At 29.0% G+C, this 21,853-nt stretch overlaps 3 protein-coding genes across 7 annotated transcripts; 2 read left to right on the top strand and 1 right to left on the bottom strand.

Annotated features, from left to right (window-relative positions):
• Positions 1-3,234: 3,234 nt before the first annotated feature.
• Positions 3,235-6,522, top strand: LOC107168632 (aminomethyltransferase, mitochondrial). The gene is made up of 6 exons (XM_089229176.1): positions 3,235-3,417; positions 3,580-3,825; positions 4,055-4,215; positions 5,116-5,444; positions 5,586-5,668; positions 6,127-6,522. Exons 1-6 carry the CDS (start codon positions 3,363-3,365, stop codon positions 6,477-6,479), a joined length of 1,227 nt encoding a protein of 408 aa, XP_089085302.1. The 5' UTR covers positions 3,235-3,362; the 3' UTR covers positions 6,480-6,522.
• On the bottom strand, positions 4,900-14,249 carry LOC107171176 (uncharacterized). 5 transcript variants are annotated; one of them, XM_089229172.1, is made up of 12 exons: positions 13,952-14,249; positions 13,808-13,886; positions 13,596-13,715; positions 13,374-13,511; positions 13,086-13,296; positions 10,853-10,936; positions 10,387-10,551; positions 10,174-10,316; positions 9,756-9,979; positions 7,608-7,778; positions 7,105-7,194; positions 4,900-6,862 (listed from the first exon to the last, which is right to left on the bottom strand). In XM_089229172.1, the coding sequence occupies exons 1-12, from the start codon at positions 14,029-14,031 to the stop codon at positions 6,622-6,624; spliced, it is 1,746 nt and encodes a 581-aa protein (XP_089085298.1). In that variant the 5' UTR covers positions 14,032-14,249; the 3' UTR covers positions 4,900-6,621. The 5 variants fall into 5 exon arrangements, with proteins under 5 accessions (XP_089085298.1, XP_089085297.1, XP_089085300.1 ...); XM_089229171.1 differs by having other exon boundaries at positions 13,808-13,889; positions 13,952-14,248; XM_089229174.1 differs by having other exon boundaries at positions 13,383-13,511; positions 13,952-14,247.
• Positions 14,250-16,523: 2,274 nt separating this feature from the next.
• Positions 16,524-20,487, top strand: LOC149054877 (uncharacterized). The gene is made up of 6 exons (XM_089228752.1): positions 16,524-16,636; positions 17,051-17,144; positions 17,692-17,777; positions 19,865-19,982; positions 20,058-20,122; positions 20,246-20,487. Exons 1-6 carry the CDS (start codon positions 16,577-16,579, stop codon positions 20,342-20,344), a joined length of 522 nt encoding a protein of 173 aa, XP_089084878.1. The 5' UTR covers positions 16,524-16,576; the 3' UTR covers positions 20,345-20,487.
• The last annotated feature ends 1,366 nt before the right edge of the window (positions 20,488-21,853 follow it).

Here is a 21,853-nt window from a genome sequence, read left to right on the forward strand (position 1 = left end):
ATATAACTATGAAAAACCAACGATAAGTGGTAGGTAGGTACTTTATATCATTCTCGTTGGTCCAAAAGAAATTAAAGAAATTAAAAAAATATAGAAGTACCTACCAAACTATTTTGAATCAGAAACAAATATAATGATTATAAGTAGGTAAATTATACAAATGGCGCGAATAAGCTTACACGAAGTTACACCCTCTAATAAGGCGGAAGACCAGTCATCAGTTACCTATACCTATAGTCGAAATGCTGTAACTAAATCATTTTTTATACGCTTTGTTTGATTGGTATATTTTATTTATACATATTATACATACCTATAGATATTTATAATAAATATAATTTTTTATTGTTGTATTCCGATTCTTATGCCCTGAATCGCGTCAATACCGCAAAAAAAGAGTGGTATCATCGATGGATAGGAAACATACATACCTACTTGGTGAAATGTGAGCCTGGAAGAAACAGTTTCCGAATACTTAGGTTCTGGAATTCCACTAAAAATCGGTAATATGGTTACTAATGTAAGATTATAAATACCAAATACTGTTTCAATTAAAAACTAAAAGTAAAAATTATTGATTTTGCAGGGCTGAATCGTTTATTACGCGTTTTTAGATGTTGTTGCAACAACAACTGTCAATCGATGAATCATATTTAATAGCAATAGGAAATGTGCCTACGCAGTGCCGGATAGACAAGGTATCGGCCCACCTAGTTTTAGTTTTTTAACCGTTCCCCAAAGTCCAATTTTCAAATGCACATTTCTTGATTGACCTAGATTTTACGCAGCGCACTGAGGTAAATAAATGTATTTAAATTTGTATTATTAGATAATTGCCCAAACATTTATGATCGGCTCAGCTAGATTTTCTCGGAAGCTCGTTGCTTCAATCCGGGCCTGTATACCTACGGTATAAAATCAATTATCAAACATAAATGTAATTGATTAGCTGTTTTGTCTATATATTGTACAACATATTTTGTACACTATACTCCTGGTGACCAGGTCCTATATGTATTATTTGTAAAATTTCGGACTTAATTACATGGGCGGATAGGCCATTTTTGGATTACCGGATAATTTTAAAAAGGAGCCCCCACATGAAAAAAAATTTAACATATGATATTAAAGGGTCTCATTACCGAAATACGAAAGGAGGCCCATCGGGAAATGCCCGGTAGCCCGGTAGGCCTATCCGCCCATGCTTAATTATATTGCTTTAAACGGAAATTTTATTCTCGCTACTGTCTTAGAAAAAGCAATGTATTACATATTTACACGTATATACACGATAACTTAACAATGTAATTAAATAAAACAACAACATTTAAGAAATACTCATATTTCCAGACATTTCCTAGTAGCTGGCATATTATTTAATTTTTGTCTTGTAGGCCATATATGCACAAACTTTCTAATCGTAATGCACATTGCACACTTGTACATTCGTGATGGTGCACATAAAAATGGGGCCTGCGCAGTGGCGTCATTTCAGGTTTTGAAAGGGGGGGGGCAAAAATTTTGACCGGCCCATAGGCTATAATTTAAAAAAAAAAACCACTCGCTAACAATTACATTTTTATCTCAGTACAAACAGTCTTCTTACATCTTACACAATTATATACAAACTAGTTAGTTATCTGTGATAACTGATAACTGTGGTTACTTTAGGCATAAATAACACATTTTTTTTGAAAAATAACAATGACTAATTAATACATAGGTATATAAAATATAATATGTAGAGGGATACCCTATATTACCTATTAGTATTTAGCATTGAGTAATTAATATATGCTCAATGCTATTAGCTACTATATAATGACATATTCTAAGGGGAATTCTACCCCAATTTATTGCTCCAGTCCACCACTGCACATACAGAATACAGATGTCAGATACCTTATAATTATTTACGTGTTAGTAGGAGCCACGAATCATGGTTATATTCTATTTAGCAATGACATGAATGTTATGAATCATTTTTGCGGGCTTGTGGCCCAAAACTAGCACCATATACCCGGCCCGGGCCGGCCAAGTCGACCGGCCCGATAGTAGCCCGCTAATGACAAGGACCCCCCGCAAATGCCCACCTTGCTCCCCCCCCCACCAAATGACGCCACTGGGCCTGCGATACTCAAACTATTCAACAACCTATAACGTGTATTTCCATATCATTAAAAGTTTATACGTTTTGATATATTGTATTTATGTATTTATCTATCAAATATGTGACGAATTTTCAATCAATAAATTTGTATTGAAGTACAATTTAGGAACACCTGTGGCTAGTAATTTTTATCTAGATCAATAATATGATGATCATTATTATATTCATATCTATACCTATATATAATCCAACAGTATACCAACTAATTGCAATGATTCATTTTTTCTCCAAGTTACATCAAAATTAGTAAGCTTATACTTTAAAATGATTGCAAATTATATTGTTTATGTGGAAAAACTATTTGATTTTTTAAGTATGCAGTTGTTTTTTTTTATATTTTCTGCTTTACCATTGTATTTATGAATAATAATTTACATTATCCATATTTACTATTTTTGTGCTGAAAATGAATGAAAGTGTTTAAGACTTGTTTCATGTTTTACTTAACGAATTTGAAATCAGATAAGTCGGTTTACTGTTTTTACCAAGTTTTTGAAAAGGCATATATAGAGTGTATAACACAGATAATATTTAGGTACTTTTAATTTTGACCGAATTTCAGAGCCTGTAATTAGGGTTATATATACGATGAAATAGGGTAATATAAAACTTGAATTATGTTTTATCTATAACTTATTTTGAATCGATAAGTCCTTAGTCCTTACTAACGTAATAATACATTGAGTTACCAACTGTTACGTTACCTAATAGGTTTTTTCTTTTTAACAACATCGATTAAGACTAATTGAAATTACCCATCATATTTTATAATAATACATAATTATATTTCTTACTAAAATTCTCGTGTTCTCGCAATACACGTCATATACGTGTACTAAAACGTTAAAATATATGAGTATATACCGTTCTGTATATAATTATCATCATTGCTGAACTTTGACATACCGCATACACTTATTTAATAATATTATCAATTCTATACTATAATATTTATTGATAACATTTGATTCATATATATTTAACATTGGAACATTAAATAGTTCTGGTGTGAAAGATAAAATGTATGCATATAACATTGTATTATTATAGATCATTAACTTACTGAATATTAATTATGTAGTCATGTTTACAAAGCTATTATCAACGTTGTTCGATTGAAAACTTAATCGGCTCAAATGCTTGTACCTATCTATTATTGTTCAATATTGTGTGTAAGGACCGACAATCAAACATGTCGCTGTTTAAACTGAACTACAAACTGACGTTTTTCAAACGACGACCACTTGGTGAGTGCCACAGGAACACTGTGGTATATTTACTCATAATAATATTATATTATAATATCCATTTCCATGATAATATTATACCAACTTATATAATGTATTTCGATGATTAGCGGACACATCTTGCATACTTACTACACGACTTGTAACCTATTTTTTTTTTAGCAAGATCATACGGGAGTGATGTGAAAAAAACGAGATTGCACGAGTTTCACGTACGTCATGGAGGTAAAATGGTACCATTTGCAGGCTACATGATGCCGGTCAAATATGCTGACAGCATAGCGTCCTCGCATCTTCACACTCGCCAGCAATGTTCTCTGTTTGACGTTTCGCACATGTTGCAGACGAAAATTCGCGGCAGACACAGAGAACAGTTCATGGAACAGATTTGCGTCACGGACATACAGAGTGAGTACGGAAAAACAAAAACTTTCTCTCCCCAGTCGCCATCAAGATCTATATAGGTACCAAAACATATGTGCACACCTGTTGCAACAATATTTATCTATATGGCTATATGACTATATATCATAATATTGCACTCATAATTATTTGGCTCGAACGACGATTACGCACGAAGTGATCATAACAATTATTAATAACAATACATTTTGCAACGATGCGTTCTGTCATTTAGATATGGGGATGGGAAAAAGCGCACTGAGCTTGTTCATTGATGATCGGACGGGTGGCATACTGGATGATTTGATCATAACGAAAACCGATGGGGATTTTTTGTACATGGTGACCAACGCTGGTTGCAAGGAACAGGACATGCGAATGTTAACTGAGCAATTGGTGAGTTACCTTGCATAATGTATTTATTAATTATCATGTAGTAAAACAAACTGAGTAAGTAGCTACAAATTTGAGTTTAGTGGAAACTGTTGTATATGTATAGTAGCCAGTAATATGCGTTGTAATTAATTTTCAAGTTTTAGGTATTAAAATTAAAAACTTAAAAATTGAAATTTCAACGTCTAAATATTTTCACGACCAAATCCATAAAAAAATAACTTTCAAACACTTAAATAAAAATTGAGATTTAAATTATTGGTTTTTTTTTATTGCTGCAGGAATACCAAATTATCAAGTATAATGTATAAATAAATCAAGTATCAAATTACACGGAAAAGGTATTAAAACCACAAGTATACTACATTTTCCCTTTTCTCATTAAAAACAAATTTTTATCATACAAAAATCGAAAAAAAAAGTTAAAAAATATTTAAAAATGTGTATCATGTCTAGAAAATACTAGCAGAAATATTAAGTAAAAAAATTAAATCTCTATAATTATTTATTTTTGAATTACAACGAAAAAATTTTATTTTTCAAAAACCTATTTTGCATATTTCAAGGTTGCCATTTTTCTTTATTTTATATTTTTCCTGACTATTTTTTTAAGTAGATAAATAAATAGTATTTCTAAAGTTTACCAATTAAATAATATTTTCTACTAGAAACCATAATACCTGAAAATTATTTATTAAAGCTTTTTTATTTCTCCTAAAAGTGATGACAGACAAAATCTGACACTCGTCATTGCATTCTGCGCTCAACTCAGAATCTTGAATGTGATTTTCTATAAGTCATCTCGAAATCTCGCCTGTAATGACATTCTCCACTTGACCACTTCCCTCTCGTAAGCACCGCCGGTCATCACTATCTCATGTCTTCTGGTTGGGTATTTTTCAGTCCATTTTCAAATCAAATGGCCACGAAGCAAGCTTAGAGTTTTTGGACAGTGACGAACAGTCATTGCTGGCCCTGCAAGGACCCCGTTCTGCGGCCGTATTGCAGTCATTCGTCGACGGGTCAACCGACCTGTCGACGCTATACTTCATGGACTCAATCACAGCCACGGTCTGTGGTGTGCCGGACTGTCGAGTCACCCGGTGCGGTTACACGGGCGAAGACGGTTTCGAAATATCCGTGCCCTCCGATCGGGTTGAGGCGATCGCTGAGTCGTTCGTCGCTCAGGACGACGTGAAATTGGCCGGACTCGGCGCCAGAGACACTTTGAGGCACTGTAATCGACCGACTTAATCTGTTTTATTTTATCATGTCATTATATTTGATCATCATTATGGTCATCATCATCACCGCGTCACGACCATATAATTATGTAAATAACATGTACCTGATGATTCGATTTTCGTTAGCAGGTTAGAAGCTGGTATGTGTTTGCATGGAGCGGATATAAGCATCAACACGACACCCGTCGAAGCTGCGTTGATGTGGACCATAAGTATGAATAAATAAATATATAATAATAAGTTTTGTGTAATAAGTTCAAAATGTAATTTATGTGTACATTATTACAGCACCCCCGGTAATTAAAGTTGATCTGGGGGAGCAGTTCTTAAAAATATAAAAAAGAAAACAATATAATAATAAAGTAAAATATAGAATTAAATAAATATAAATATCGTTTAAAGATAAATATAGGAGTAAAAAAAATATTCCGTTTTAAAGTTTCACCTTATAACAAGAATAAATGAATGTAAAATTTAATAGATTAATAAATAGTTAACAGAATATTAAAGTAAAACTGATTTCGTAATAATCCGTATAAATGATCTATAACCTCTCGTTTAGTGTCTTCTCTTTATACATCGTCCCGTTTAGGGACGTTGCACAGAGGGGTGTATTAATTTTTTTATTTTCACAACGAATAATTTTAGTTACCTATTGATTTCCTCTCAGGTCGCAAGAGAAGGGATGAACGACGGTTTCCCGGTGCTACTGTGATTCTGAAACAACTCAGCGACGGAGTGCAACGTAAAAGGGTAGGTCTTGTTCAAAAAGCGCACGGTGCTCCGGTCAGGGGTGGAGCAGTCTTATTTGATGTAGCGAACGGCGAAAAAATCGGTTCGGTAACTAGCGGATGTCCGTCCCCGACATTATCCCAGAACATAGCCATGGGATATGTGGACAGCAAATTCGCCAAAAACGGAACCGAAATACAAACGGAGGTCAGAGGGCAGAAGATACCTATGGTCGTCACAAAAATGCCGTTTGTGAAACCAAATTATTATTCTAAGCCCAAACCCAAATAATAAAAATTTTAATATCTTATTAAATATTTAATTCACAATAATATATATCAGCATTAGATTATTATCCATCATCACAGAACACTACGTCGACGTTGACATAGACGAGAAATATGATCTAAAAAAAAAAGATAAAATGGAATAATTAATTAAAGTGGATAATAAAAGTACCTTTACGTAGGTTGAATTTCAAAATATGTTCATACTTTTTATTCTTCCTTGTTTTGTACATTCGTTTTTTTCTAGAAATCGAATATTTAGCTTTTGAATTATCTATTATTCGTTTTAATTTTCCATTTTTTTTATAAAGTTTACTGCAGTTATGTTTAAGTTCATTGATTCTGTGTTTAAACCCTTCAATCATATTATGCATTTCCACTCTCCACCTAAAATTTTGTTTAGAGATTAAGTAAATTTAATTTGAAATTTTTATATTATTTTTATTGATATTAATTAATAATTAGGTAAGTTGGTAAGTATCTATATAACTACCAAGTTATTTAACCGTGTATAAATTACTATTTGTGATTTCCACTTTTCCAAAAAATAAATTATAGTAATTATTAATTGTAAGTATCTCCCAAAAATCGTTTTATTAATATGTTTATCTAAATATAAATTATCTTACATCTCCACCATTTGTTTTTGGGCTTCTACGTGTTTTATAAGTTCGTTAATTTGCATTTCTTTTTGTTCAAAATTGTCTTCTGGTCGTTGCCTACAAAAAAAAAAAAAAAAAAAAAAAATGTTTTTATTTAAGAATTTGTTATTATATTTTTTTATCATAGATATATGTTCAATATTTGTGAATATGATTTATGAAATATGTAAGGCGCTTACTTCCCTACTCATCAAAATACAATATTTTACACGAGTTGGTGAAAATAATTGATAAATGATAACAAAATAAATATTTTAATTTGATTTTAAACTTTCTTTAAATCATGATTCAATAATCATATTTATTACATAATATTATATATATATATATAAAAAACAATGTTTTTTTTTTAATGTGATTTTTGTTGCAATTGACAAAATCCAAAACAGACAATGATAAAAGTCATAAAATATGTATCACTTTCTTAATTAGATACGTCTTATTCATATTTAACTCGACAGTATTCTTACAATTTACTAATTTCTAATTCCAATGTTTTTATTCTATCCGATGATTCCAAAATGATGCCATTGTTTTCAGATATTTCATGTATTGCTTTGTTTAAATGATTTTCCAGCGATTTCGTTCTGTCCTTTAAAAATTCTATTTCCATTACATATTTAGTTTTTTTTCTCGCATAACTGTAAATAGTGTAAGGCGTAATTATAAATAAATACAATCTTTCAACATTTCTATGAATTAAGTTTTGTACTGATAAGCTATTGAATAATAACAGGTACTTATTGTTCTAAGCATTTCGTAAAAATATACAAGATACAATCATAAAATCTTACCCAAGTAAATCTATTTCAGTTTAAATTATAGAATTAGAAATCTAAATTTGTTAAATAGAAATAATATCAGACCTATTCATTTAAAATTAAAATATTATATTTTTATACGATTTTTACAAATTACAAGTAAATGTTATAGTATTTATTTAACTAATATTGATATGATAAGCATAATATTATTTATAGGTACATATTACTGTATCAGTACAATAAACTGCATTTATTTTTATTTTTGGGGGATTGTCAGGCTAGGGACGAACGGTTCTTTATTGGGGAGGATTATCCTACATTTGTTTGATTTGTTCTACGTCCAACAATACTGTACACTTTTTGTAGGACAATCTTACATTAATACATTTTACGAAAATACGTATTTATATTTCATTATTGTTATTATTATTTTTTTTTTATCAATTTATTATTTGTTGATTCTATTATTTATATATCACAGTGACCTTGAAATTCTAGACATAGACATATTGAATTTTCTTTATTTTATCACAATCTTATAATAATTACTATAGATTTGATAGTAGGTATATTATACATATTCTATACGATTTAAGATAATACTATCACTATATTTTAATAGATGTTTTCGTTAGTTATCGTTAAATGATAACTGTTGGTTGCAGTATTACTTTTTTAACTATGCAGAGCCATAGCTATGGCGCATAGGGGAAATGGGAATTGTTTATAAGTTAACCCGTATGATAATTACAATAGTGGTGGTCCACCAAGAACCTGGTTTAATATCATATAATATACAATTGCATACCTTAAAGGCTTTAAAGGTAACAAGAAAGATAGTGAAGTCAAAATCACTGAATTTATAAAATATTTAAAAATTATTTCAAATTAAATATTTTAATAGCGGAGCACGTTCCTAGTTGGCGGAGGCTTTACTATATAGTACCCTTAATGTGCCTTTCCCTTTTCGGCCAAAATTTACCGTTCACATTTTAGCCAGTACCTACAGTTTACATAATATTAGCTTAGTCGCATAAATTGACAATGAGTTTTTGTTTGAAAAATTTTAATTTTTTTTATAGTTTGCAATTTTTAATGTAAGTTTAATTTCGGTCATGGTTGGTTTTTAAAAATAAAGATAAACCAGTATTATTCCTTGTTAGATATTTGATATAATAGTTATGATGTAAAACGTGACACCCAATCAAGTTATAGTGTAGTATCAAAATGTTTCGTCAATGATTTTATGTCGGACTGTTCTATAATGTCGAAAAAAATAAAATACTGTGATTACTTGACTTTCAGCGAACATATATTTTTTTATCAAAATTATTATCATATATAGGTATTATATAAGATAATATTAATTTTTATTCAACTATATATTTTATTAGGAAACTTAAATGTCCTCAACTTTCAACATATCCATGAATGCATATTTAATTAGTATTTTAAGACTATATTAATTTTTATTCGATTAATTTAATATTTTATAACAGTTTATTACCAATTGTTTTATTTTATTATTGTTTCACACAGTTGTTGGTAATAATGTTATAAAAAAACTACTAACCGAAAAGGGCCGCCCCTAGTACTTATATAGGAAGTTTGAGCTATAATTAAAAAAATTCATATTTAGGTTTTTATACTCAATTTTACGGTGTGTATTAAGACATTTGGCGTTAAAATAATATTATAATAATAGTTAAAATAATTTTTAACTTGAAGAATATTTCGTACGTCAAACCTAAATAATAATGACAAGAATGACCGTTGTTGTCGATTCATTTTTAATTTGTAAAATTATAATACATTTTTTGGACATATTATGTTTTATACCATTCTTATACACACCTCTCTTGAAGTTTCCTATTTGTTTCTTTTAGGACTTCGACATCTACCATTAAATTGTTGAACGTGACTTCATACTCTTTGATTTGTTGGGCAAGCATTGTCACTTTCTTTGTGCATACATTTGGTTCATTTTCACACTTTTGACTGATAGATGTATATTTCTTATGTAAAGTTTCATACTCTCTTGTTATCTGTTGGGTTTTATTAACCATGATCTGTTTTTCCTAGAATGTATGCAGAACTTAAAGTCAATATGTTAAATCAAGAACATTACAAATGCGAGGACCACGAAAATTGTTTCAGCATTGACAAATTTGACTCTATTCAATCATTGAAATCATTGAATTTCAATGTATAGACTTTCTTAATCTAATTTAATAGACATTTTTTGTGTATGAAGAATCTATTTGGTACGTACTGTATGTAGAACTTCAATTTTGGCATTAGCTTCTCGTAATTTATCTTTATACATGGTTTTCACCTTCTCCACTTCGAAACTAACTTTTGTACCCGCTTCTTGTATTATATTTGTGAGCTCATTTTCTAATTTGACAATTTTTTCTGGAATTCAAGTGATTAAGAAATTATTTATAAAGATACATGCATTTTAAATTTGACTAATTATAATAACCATTTGATTTTTCTAAGTCAGTCACGAGTTCATCTTTTTCCGAATAGGTTTTTTCAACCATTTCTAACGCTTCTTTAACTTTATATCGGGCGACTTCCACCTCCGTTTGATATTTATAAACAACTTCGTGACATGATTCTAATGCGACTTCTAATTCCTTACGAACTAATAATAGTAATTACAACATTAATTATGTTAATTCATATGAATTGTTATAGATGTAAATATATTTTAATTGAAATTATCATATAGGTATTTGTTTTTTGTAATTTTTACAGTCATGTTCAGAAAGTCAGGAAGCTTATAGATCTATGTGTAATTAATATTATTTTCTTATAATATTATATATGACGAGTATATATAAATACTTAGAAGTTATAAGTAAAATTAATATTAACACTAATGTCATGGAAAAATGTAATAAAATGGTTTTATTTAAAGTTATAGAGTACTTAATATACTTTACCACGATTTGATTTATCTATTGCTTGGTGAAGACGAGAGTTTTCATTTTCAATCATTTTAATTCTTGATATTTCTATTTGATAATCTAAAATAATAATATCGAAATATTAAGCATAATTATAATAATATTTTATAATATAAATTATAATTAATTTTTGCTTACGCTTAAGGAAACTACTTAGAAAATAATATAACAACCTATTCTAAATACCAGTTGTGTATTAATACCTTAATAAATCCATTTTTTTATTGAGAGGGAAGAAGGAGGATGTAATTATTACATGAAAATATTAATTGAGAATAGGTGGTAAAATTATACAATTACTGAAATACTATTATTCAAAAGGATGAATCTTTAATGCGTGGTAAAATAAAGTGCAACAGAGGACGGTTCAGGACGTAATTAAGTGGGATGAGGGGGATGGATCCACCCAAAACTTTTATTTTACTACCAACATTTTATATTTGGTGGGGTAGGTAAGTAGATTACTAAAAGTGGTTTACGGATTTTTTTTCTAAAAACATATAATCCCCCTCCAAACCAAATTCCTAATTACGTCACTAAGGACGATTATTAGGGACTGATACTGCTACTGAAAATGTAGATGTAAACGAGGTGAGCGAAGAAGAGGTACCGGATTTTAATAATCAAAATTATGGAAAAAAACTTACTGGTCCACGGGGGTGTTTGGAATGTGCCAAAAGACGAAAATGGTGTTGTCGATACATAGTTGTAGAAAAAAGAGACAGACAGACATTGCACGGAAAATTTCAAAATGAAATTGAAAGTGGTACAGAAATACACTCAGACGAGTGGCTGATATATAAGAATATGAGGCATTAGAAACTAAAGGGTGTATGCATAAAACCGTAAACCATTCTCAGTTTTTTATAAATCCAGTGGTGCGCGTACATAACGCACAGAAAGTTTATAGGGTGGTTTAAAGCTTCGAATTGTAAAAAAAATAGGATGGTACATCAACATAACCATCATTGCTGTCCTCGTATTTAGCGGTACAATGGTGGTGTCTAAAAAACAATGTAGATGTTTGAATGTTTTTTAATAGACGTAAAACTGTATTGTAGGTACTATAATGTAATTAATAAACATTGATGATAGTATTTTTTTGATTTTTATACATATATTGACTTATTATAATATAATAATAATAATTTTTTTTTAAATATAATTTTTTCTATACTGAATGTAATTTTTTGGCTGTAGTCAATTTTCACCAAAATATTTACAACATGGGTAATTTGCACCATTTTTTTAAAATGCGTTTGTAATTTGCACCAAAATAAAGATATGTAATTTGCCCCATCCTCAGGTAGTAAGAAATAGGAATTGTAATTTGCACCAAAATTAAAATCGATTATTTTTTCGATAGTATAAACTTACAAATTTTTATATCCTAATATAAATTTAGCTTAGTTTTTATTTATAAAATAGTTGAGCTTATGCACATATAATTGTCATAATAAATTTACATAAAATCGTATAATTTTACGGCAAGACTAAACGTATAGATAGCTTAGTGTTTGATCAAAATAATAAACTGATGTCTGATATACATTATATAAATATTATATGTAACGCGATTATGACCGCTAATTGGATGTAAAACGTCAAAATATTACCAGATAAGGCGAAAAATTCCAAAAAATTATTACTGTCATTCGTGTCCATCTAGTCTCGACGCCTACGAAGATACCGAGGAATAATCGAATATTTGATAAACGATAATCGAACTAATAAATAATCATTTTGGTGCAAATTACAAATTCTATTTTCGACTACCTGTGGGTGGCGTAAATTACATACCCTTATTTTGGTGCAAATTACAAACACTATTTTTGATTACCTGCAGTGGTGCAAATTACATATCTTTAATTTGGTGCAAATTACAAACTCCCAATTTTTTTTGTATCTAACCTAATAAGTGTTATAGACTGCATATTATGGCGTATAGAAATATGTGTGGTAGACGGCAAGTATATGATAGATCGCATACGACATGTATAATGAATACCAAATTTCCAATTTATTATTATGTAATAATAAAATAAACGACTAATCAGACTGGACATATTTCCGTAAACTACAGATTCTATAACTATTTATATATTATGTACTTAGGTATAAATTGTGTAAATATAGTGTAAATTATCTGCAAAATTTTAATTTTAACTTGCATATTTGTTTAAAAGTACCTACTGTGTGTATTTCTTACCACAATTTTCTTTTTCGATGCGTACTCGTTTGGATTCCGATCGCAAGTATTTCTCGTGTAATTCGTTATATTTGTCTATCCAATATTGGCATTTGTTTTCTTCATCAATGATATTCTTTAAATTATTAGTTTGGTCAAAGTTTAACATTTGATGCAGCTCACTAATTTTATTTTGTATAGACGGCGGGTACATGCAATCGTTTTCATTTCCCTAAAAATGGTTTAAAAAAAAGTTAATTCAATTTTAATATTTTATGATAATTTATCATCATGGCAATCATTGCCTACCTCACTAACCTGCAGATCTTGTTTGATTTCGTTCCTATTGCTTTGGGCATTAGATGACTCTAATACATTCTCTAATTCTTGTTCTAAAATATCATGTATGTTAGAATTTTTTCCCACCAATAAATCTTCTGAATTCTCCTAAATTTTTAGTTTAATAAAAGTGACATTTGTGGTTTTAATTTGTATTATAATATAAGTAAAATAATAAAATGATTCACAAACATTATTGTGCTTATTTAGTGATAGTTTTTCTGAATAACCATTTGTTTCAATATGTTTCTCATTGGGTATTTCTATACCACTCATACTAGACATTTCGTTTATTATAGACATTTTTTCTTCCTAACGAAAATGTACAAGAATTGATTAATGATCTCAATATAGATGATATTTATAAATTATAATATAATTTAATGTTCGATAAATTCAGTTACCTTAAGTTTATGTAAATTTCTATCAACGCCAGTTTTGAACGATTTCGATAATTTTATTAGTTTTTCCAATGGTAAATCACTGCTGTATGCAAATTAAATAAAAATTAAAACTAATTAGTCGCAAATTCATAGATTCCGTCAAACTTTTCGATCGGGTCCGGATTTTCTTCTGGATTTGTATTTTCCTCCAATTGGTTTTCATCATCGTCTCCTGGTGTAGACATGGTATAATATAGCACGGCAGTTTGTTAAAGAAAAATTATTAAATTAATAAAAAAATACATCAAATAAACGTTTTCAATTAGGTTATATTTTATTTTGTTTTATAAGCTATATCACTTCGTATAATATAATCACAGTCGTATACATTGGTAGGCATAATAATATTTATAATATTATGATAATGACCGAAGTACAAAGCTATTGGTATTGATAATATCATAGATAGGATACTGTGCTTGTTTACTCATAGTATGACGCGCCGTATCCATGGCAACATGTCGCACGATTTTTGAACAAAATATACGGTAAAATACGATTGAGAACGTTACGGTTGAGAACGTTATTTTTGGTAACACGATTGAGAACGCTCGATATTTTTATTTTATTTTCAACGTTGCCAAATTTAATCGAACAATAATTTGAGCACGATCATCGACTATCGAACGATTAAGAACTTTATACCTTTTTGACTGAACGATTAATACAGTTGATTTTTAATATTTATATCGGGCGTTTATCGAACTAACTGTATGCTATTTGTAACTTTTATACCAGATATACGAGAGAATGACTTAATAGGCGTTTTAGTCGTCGCACAAACGTCAACGAAGTATTCGTATTTTAGTCGGTTAAAAATAGCAACAATGGAACAGGGTAACAAAAGGAAAAATTAATTAATATTCATATGTATAATTCATATTCTTATAATTCTACATTTTTTTAATTTTTAAACATATTTATATTACATATGATTTTCTTCAAGAATATTAATTGTTAAATGATAAATAATAAATAATATGACAACGTTGCACGTAAATTCGTTCTCAATCGTATCCTTTTTTGGGTTTGTTTTGGGGTCGGTCAGCGGTAAGTTCTTTGTTATTTTTAAGTGTTCTCAATCGTTCGGCCAAAAAGGTATAAAATGTTCTCAATCGTTCGATAGCCAAAATATAGATATTCATTATTATTGTGTTCTGAGGCATCAAAAATGTGGCACATTTGCCTACGTACCCTAGCTATGGTATCGTGTCACAGCTGTTTCGTGAAAACCGTCGGACCAAAAACACGTGCCTAATATATAATTGCCAATCCCAATTATATCATAAAAAATGATGTATGCATCACAAGTCATCAATTTATATGAACTTATGATACATTGCAGTATTATCCAATTTAAAAGCGGTTATGAGGTGGAAAAAACAAATTATAATAATTTTTATAATTTTTATAGTGCGAGTAGGTACTTGCAGGGTATAATAGCTTTTAAAACAATTACGGTATTGAAATTAAATAATTACATATAAGAACGAAGGACATAAACATAGTGGTCAACCACTTTTTGTTATTATTATACGTATACGTGGCCAATACAATATGTAATATTTCTGAGTATTTTACAGTTATATTTATTTGACGATTATTCGTCAATAGGTAGTACGCTATAGGTAGATATATACGTATTATATACGTTTACATAAGCGTTTAAAAAAAATCAACATCGTAAAGCCTTCATACAAACAGCATTTGAAACGAATTTCAACGTCTCGCAGAACTACAATCAGACATTTTTTATCATAATACAACGGCTTTAGGATGTTGTTAGTGCGTCGGATGTTAACTATTGGCGCATTTAATAGTCTTGTCTCTATAAAATTTGTAATATCCTGTCTAGTGTTTTTTCGATTTTTAAAATCAGTTATTGCGCAATACCTATAATGTTTTGTCATGGTAGGTATTTCATTTAAAATTTTTCGTTTGGTTTGCATATCGTTGGGTGTAAATAATTGAATTTTATTGTTTATTAGAAATCCATTACGCCTACACGAGATTAAAATAAAATATAAATTAATAGTTATTTTTTTTAAATGTATATGTCTATTAAATGACAAATTTTTAGGAAGTTGTATTCGTGTATTATGATCGTTGATATATTTAAAAACATTCTCTCAGCTTTTGCTTTTATGATTTGATATTAACTATTAACTCTTGTCTTATGAATAATATTGATAGCCATCAGCTTGAAGCTGTAACAATATGGCTGTTGATTTACTTGTATAACTACAAGTAGCGAGGAATAAGTGATTAGGTGAGTTAAAAAAATTATTAAAACATAGAACATAACATTGGCTATCGAGTAACATACTCAATAACATAATAAAATAATAAAATAACTTTATTTAAAATCACATGCGTTCTACATTGATGATTTTGTCAAGGAAGCGTTGATTAGGATTTTTTGTATAAATGTCACAAAAGCAATTATAAAACTTTCCAACATCCGGAACTCTATATTATATACTTAAAACGGTACACGAATCTGAAAATAATATTAATTTTTTATCACATCTAGCTATTACACACATTATTATAATAATACAAAACGGAAATAATTAAATTGATAAGTATCCAACTGTTCGTACAATTTGTACAAAATGAATATGTTGATAAGTTAACTGAAAATTCTTGTTATTACATTTTGTACGTTTTGATCATCTATACCTATACTCTGGTTGTTTTTCTAATTAAAAAAAAAAAAAAAAAAAAAAAATGAAGATTCGTTGCTTACTCGTATTTATTGTTTTAACCACATCAATATGTAATTTAAAGGTAAGCATATTACAACTCTATTCAATTTTTATTTTTAGCTTTAAAATTATATTAAGTGCCTAGATACTTATAAATCATCGTGTATACATTATTTTTACTTAATTATTCATTGTTTATGTACATTTAAAGTTAATATATAAAAATTAAATTCCTTAGTACCTACTTATATTCTATAATTATAAGTTTGTAATATTGTATTATTGACAATTTTAGTTAAAAAATAAAAGAGTTAATATTTTTATAACTTCCATCATATAATACATAATATTATGACTTAAAAATGTCATTGGTTTATATAAAAGTATTTAAACTTTTGAGTTAATGGAAGTTTGAGAACATAAACTATTATACCTAACCTTACCTACCTATAACCTAAAATTTTTATTTGTTTAAAAGTTTTTTATTATTTTTAAGGGCCAACAAACGAAAAGAAAAATTCAACCAAAATTCAATAGATTTTTTGGAAATATTTCACGTGAATGCTTGAAAGAACATCGCGTCACTCCAGGTGAATGTATAATTATTAGGTATACTCGTATTCAGTTTATATAAGAATACATACGTAAGTGTTTTGATTGTTTCTAAATGGTGTGATTTGTATTGTGCAATATTTGATTTTTATATTATTTTTTCCAAATTATACACATACCTATTTCATATTTGATATAATATGATGATAAGTATAGTTACCGACTTACCTTCAATATGTTATTTTGATTGTCTGTGTTGTATACCATACAATATGTGTATACAATACCACAGTGTCGTGCCTATAGGAACATAATATGGTGGAAGTTATTAACGATTATACCCCCCTCCCACCCTCACACCATTGAAAATTCCTTGCACGCCACTGTAGTTCTATACATATAACATATTATTATACCTATACTTATATCAACACACTGTCACACTATACGAAATCGACAATTGTATACACTAAACATATTATGTTTTAGAATCTGAGACTTCAGAAGTGTAGAAAAATAAACACACCATTAAGTATTTGATGAATGTATGACTAAATTATTAAATCATATTTGTATTATGTTTAGAAAGAGTGTTGGGCGTTTATACTTTAAATATTAACGACCGAGAAGCAAAATGTTATGTTGCTTGCATGTTGTTGCGATTTAATGTGGTTTGTGTAATCAATATCATTATTATTTATTAGCTTATAGTGATGTTATGCTGTTTTGATTATTTACTAGTATTTAGTACCTATAGATATTTATGATATATTACACGATTTAAATCATGATTTTTTTTTTTCATAGATATTAGAATAGATACGGACGGTCTATGAGTTAAAAACTAGAATAATTTATTTTAAGATTATGAGTACTTCAATGGATTTTGGATTTGATATCTTAAGTTTAACTACCTACGCTAAATTTTACGGCGAACCACATAAGTGAAATTGTATTTTATTGGATTTAGATATATAAATACCTAATAATATATTTATATATGTAAATATGTTTGATATACTTGTATGCAGTGGCGTATTTTGTATAATATTTCTTTGTTTTACATCTACTACCACTCACCAATGACGATAATATGATAATATTAATATTTCACTGTAAATTTTATCTGCCTTGTTTCTTCGACGACGATTAAAATGAAAAATTATTCAAATTCAATTGATAAATAATAATATGTTTTAAAATAAATATACATGAACATTTAAGATCCAACGTATTGATATAGGCACTTATTTAAAAAAAATACATCATTGTAATATATTGATATCTAAATATATACAAATTCCTGCCGGAAAAACAAGTAACACACCACACGAAGTCACGGTGCCGCAAGATAAAAATATAAATTGCATGTATACTGTAATAGGATAATAACATAATATTATTTATACATATTAATATACCAACATTAGTACCTATATAGTTATCATCATCGGTCACAATAATTAAACAATAATTATTACTATATATTTTGCTTGTTACATTCGATACCAGTGGTGCTATATAAGAATAACAGTTTTATAAATAATTACAAATATTATAGGATAATAATAAGTACATTATTTAAAACTAAATTTATTTTCTTTCCTAATTAGTTTAGGACTTTATATAATATTAAAATAGTCATGACAAAATAAATAGGTATGTCAGCAACTTAGTGATACGCACAAAATGGCGTACGTCGTTCGCCTATTATCAATTATTATTGTATCAGTACCACGGACTAAGATATATCTTAGTCCGTGATCAGTACTAAAGTATCGCGCTATTACGTTATCACGAGTAGTATTTAGTCCAATGAGAAGAGGCGAACGTCAGCAGCCATATTTGCGCGGAAATAGTTGCAAACTAGCATATTGCTGACATACCTATTTAATTTATCATGAAAATAGTTCATAACGAACCACATATTTTTTTTTATTTTATTTAATTAAGGCTTCAACTCCTGAGGTTATTAGCCTGTAACAATTACAAAATAGTGGTAATAGGTGTTAAAACTATGGGGATACATTATGTTTAACAATAGAGGGAGTTTATAGAATATATGTACATTTGGTTATTTTTCTAAATTAGTTTTGCTAAGCCTGTGTTTTTGAAAAAATTGTATATGTTTTTGGCGTTCCCTTCGCCAAGTGCTTGTTGCATTGTTGATGAGTTTCCGAGAATTTGTCTGGAGCTGGTGAACTCCACATATTTTTGTTTGTCAAATTCCCTTTAGAATTTATCAAAATTAAAGATTGAATTTTTTGGTTTGGGGGGTGTCCAGACACCGTGAACACCTCCCCCCCAAATACGCCACTGCTTGTATGTTAAAAACATATTGTTACAATGTGTTGTATAGGTTCTTACATTTATAAACATTATTAGGTATTAAGTAGGTATTATAAGTATACCGATTGTACTATCAGTTATTTATCACACATACGGAAGTAATAGTTTAAAATATAGTGTACGTTCGGTCACTCAATTTTTTGATTATTGAAAGCCTAAATATATATTTTATCATAATATTATAAAATTCAGTTGGGTAGTTGGGTAGTAGGGAACAAAATCGTTTAAAACTAATTTAAAAATAAAATTATTTTTTCATAATTTATATAATATTTTGTATAAATTATAATAATTTAAGTTTATAAAAACAATATTTTTTTTTTTTGCTTCAATTTTCAATATCATTGATACTATTTATAATTTTAATTTAACATTTTTAACTGTGGTAAAAATTCTATTTTTTATTCAGACCACTAGAAACGGAGGTTACAACGATCAAGCATTAGAACAATTGATGGCAAAACCCAGTTCTAATAATGAAATTTCAACTAATATGAAAGCAGCTATAGCAATATGCGAAAAACAGGGTATTTACCTACTATACTTATCTTATGCGATTTTAAATCATATACCAATAATCAATGTCATTATTGTTGTACCAGTCGATAGAGATCTTTGCGAAAAAGCGGTTAAGTTCACCAAGTGTATTTATGATCACAAAGAAGAGGTATGATATAAAAAAAAAAAAAAAAAATATTAAAACACGGTTTTTAATAATAAAAGTTTACACGTAGATATAATAATTAAATATTATGTTAACATTATTTTTCAATAATTATTGTCGTTTCAGTTTGTAGTTAAAAACAAAGAAAATAGTTTTACGTCTGCTAATCGTCGACGGCCGTCTTCTACCTATCAAGGAAAACGTCCTGTACGCCATGTATTATGAGTTATGACTATTATGAGTCACTATATATCACTGTTTTAAATAATATTTTGTTCATACCGAGTACTTTATATTTACCTCGATTGTACGTTTCGAGTTACGGTGTATGGTTCTAGCATACTAAATTAATAAATAATATCACAAAACATCATATTCTATTTAACTACCTATATTGATTATTTTATTATAATTTATTGCCATTGCGATGTAGGCCACCTGCAATTCGTAGGTACTTTGCAAATTTTTTTTTTTATATGTTACGGGGGAGGGGAGATTTGGATGTTGTATATCCACTTAACTTTTTTTAAACTGGCGATCCATATAATATATGAATAAGTATTTATTTTATTATTATAATATATTTTATAGAAATAACACATACAAATCCGAAACCTTTATGGTAGCTGTACATAACTAAAATAATATTACTTCGTAATAAATACTGATCATTATTTAAATATTGCATTAGTATATTGAAGTACGGAATAAAAATCGCAGGCAATTTTTTGGGAACTTTTCTGAAAACCTATATATTACGTATAGGTATGTATATATTATTGACTTCAATGAGTCAAGTAGGTACAATGGTGAAATCATCAAACAAGAATTTTTCGATCGAACTTAGTCCGAGGTCATATTGTTGTAACGTTTTGAAATTAGGGATGTTGATATTTTATACAAAGATTATTCCACAAATTTACTAGAAGGTCCAAAGTCCCAAAAATATAGTAGTGCGAAAAATATTTAAAAATGCCCAATGTCGGAAAAAATGGCGTACCGTGGCGAAGAAAGTGGTCAAAATATGAAGCTGCTCTATCATACATTTTCAAAATATGTATATTAAGTATCCCTATAAGAGGTCGAAAATCAAGGGATCATCTTATTGATAAGCAAACACTTAAATTGAAAACTAACTCAGGATCTTTTTTATTCAAAGTGGCCTAGTTAACCATCCGTTTGTCACTCGTTACCCAAATAGTGTTTATTATTCTACGATCCTTCAGATTGATACTCATTAAACCTAGTGGCGTTGTCAGCCTTCTCGGAGTTATATTGGGTGTATAGTGTTGTATGCACTTTTACCCTCCCCCCCAAATCCTAACCCTGGCCACGGCACTGCCTTCCCCGCGTGGCAAGCAGATAGTGAAGTAAAAGTCATTATAAGGTTAGGTTAAAGGTACCTAAAGACTATGGTAGGTTGCAGCAAAGGTTAGGTTAGGAAGGTGTTCATCTATCATCACTATAGTCGTGATCATTGCAATGATATTTTCCTACTAGCTATCAAGGTATTTGACTTTGTATACACATAACAATAAAGGAAAATATTTAAAAATCGTTAAGGAAATTAAAATTTTAATTACTAATATTTTTTAAGAATTAAAATTAATATTACTGTAATTTTTAACATAGTCTTAAAGCCCATATTTAGTGTTATACCAGTATAATATTATACTGGTATGATTATATACTACAGTTATATACTGGTATATAAAACCTAACCATGTCAATCAT

This window comes from Diuraphis noxia, unplaced genomic scaffold (genome assembly GCF_037042655.1).
Source record: "Diuraphis noxia isolate RWA-SAM2 unplaced genomic scaffold, SU_Dnox_SAM2 contig0005, whole genome shotgun sequence".
NCBI classification, from domain to species: domain Eukaryota; kingdom Metazoa; phylum Arthropoda; class Insecta; order Hemiptera; family Aphididae; genus Diuraphis; species Diuraphis noxia.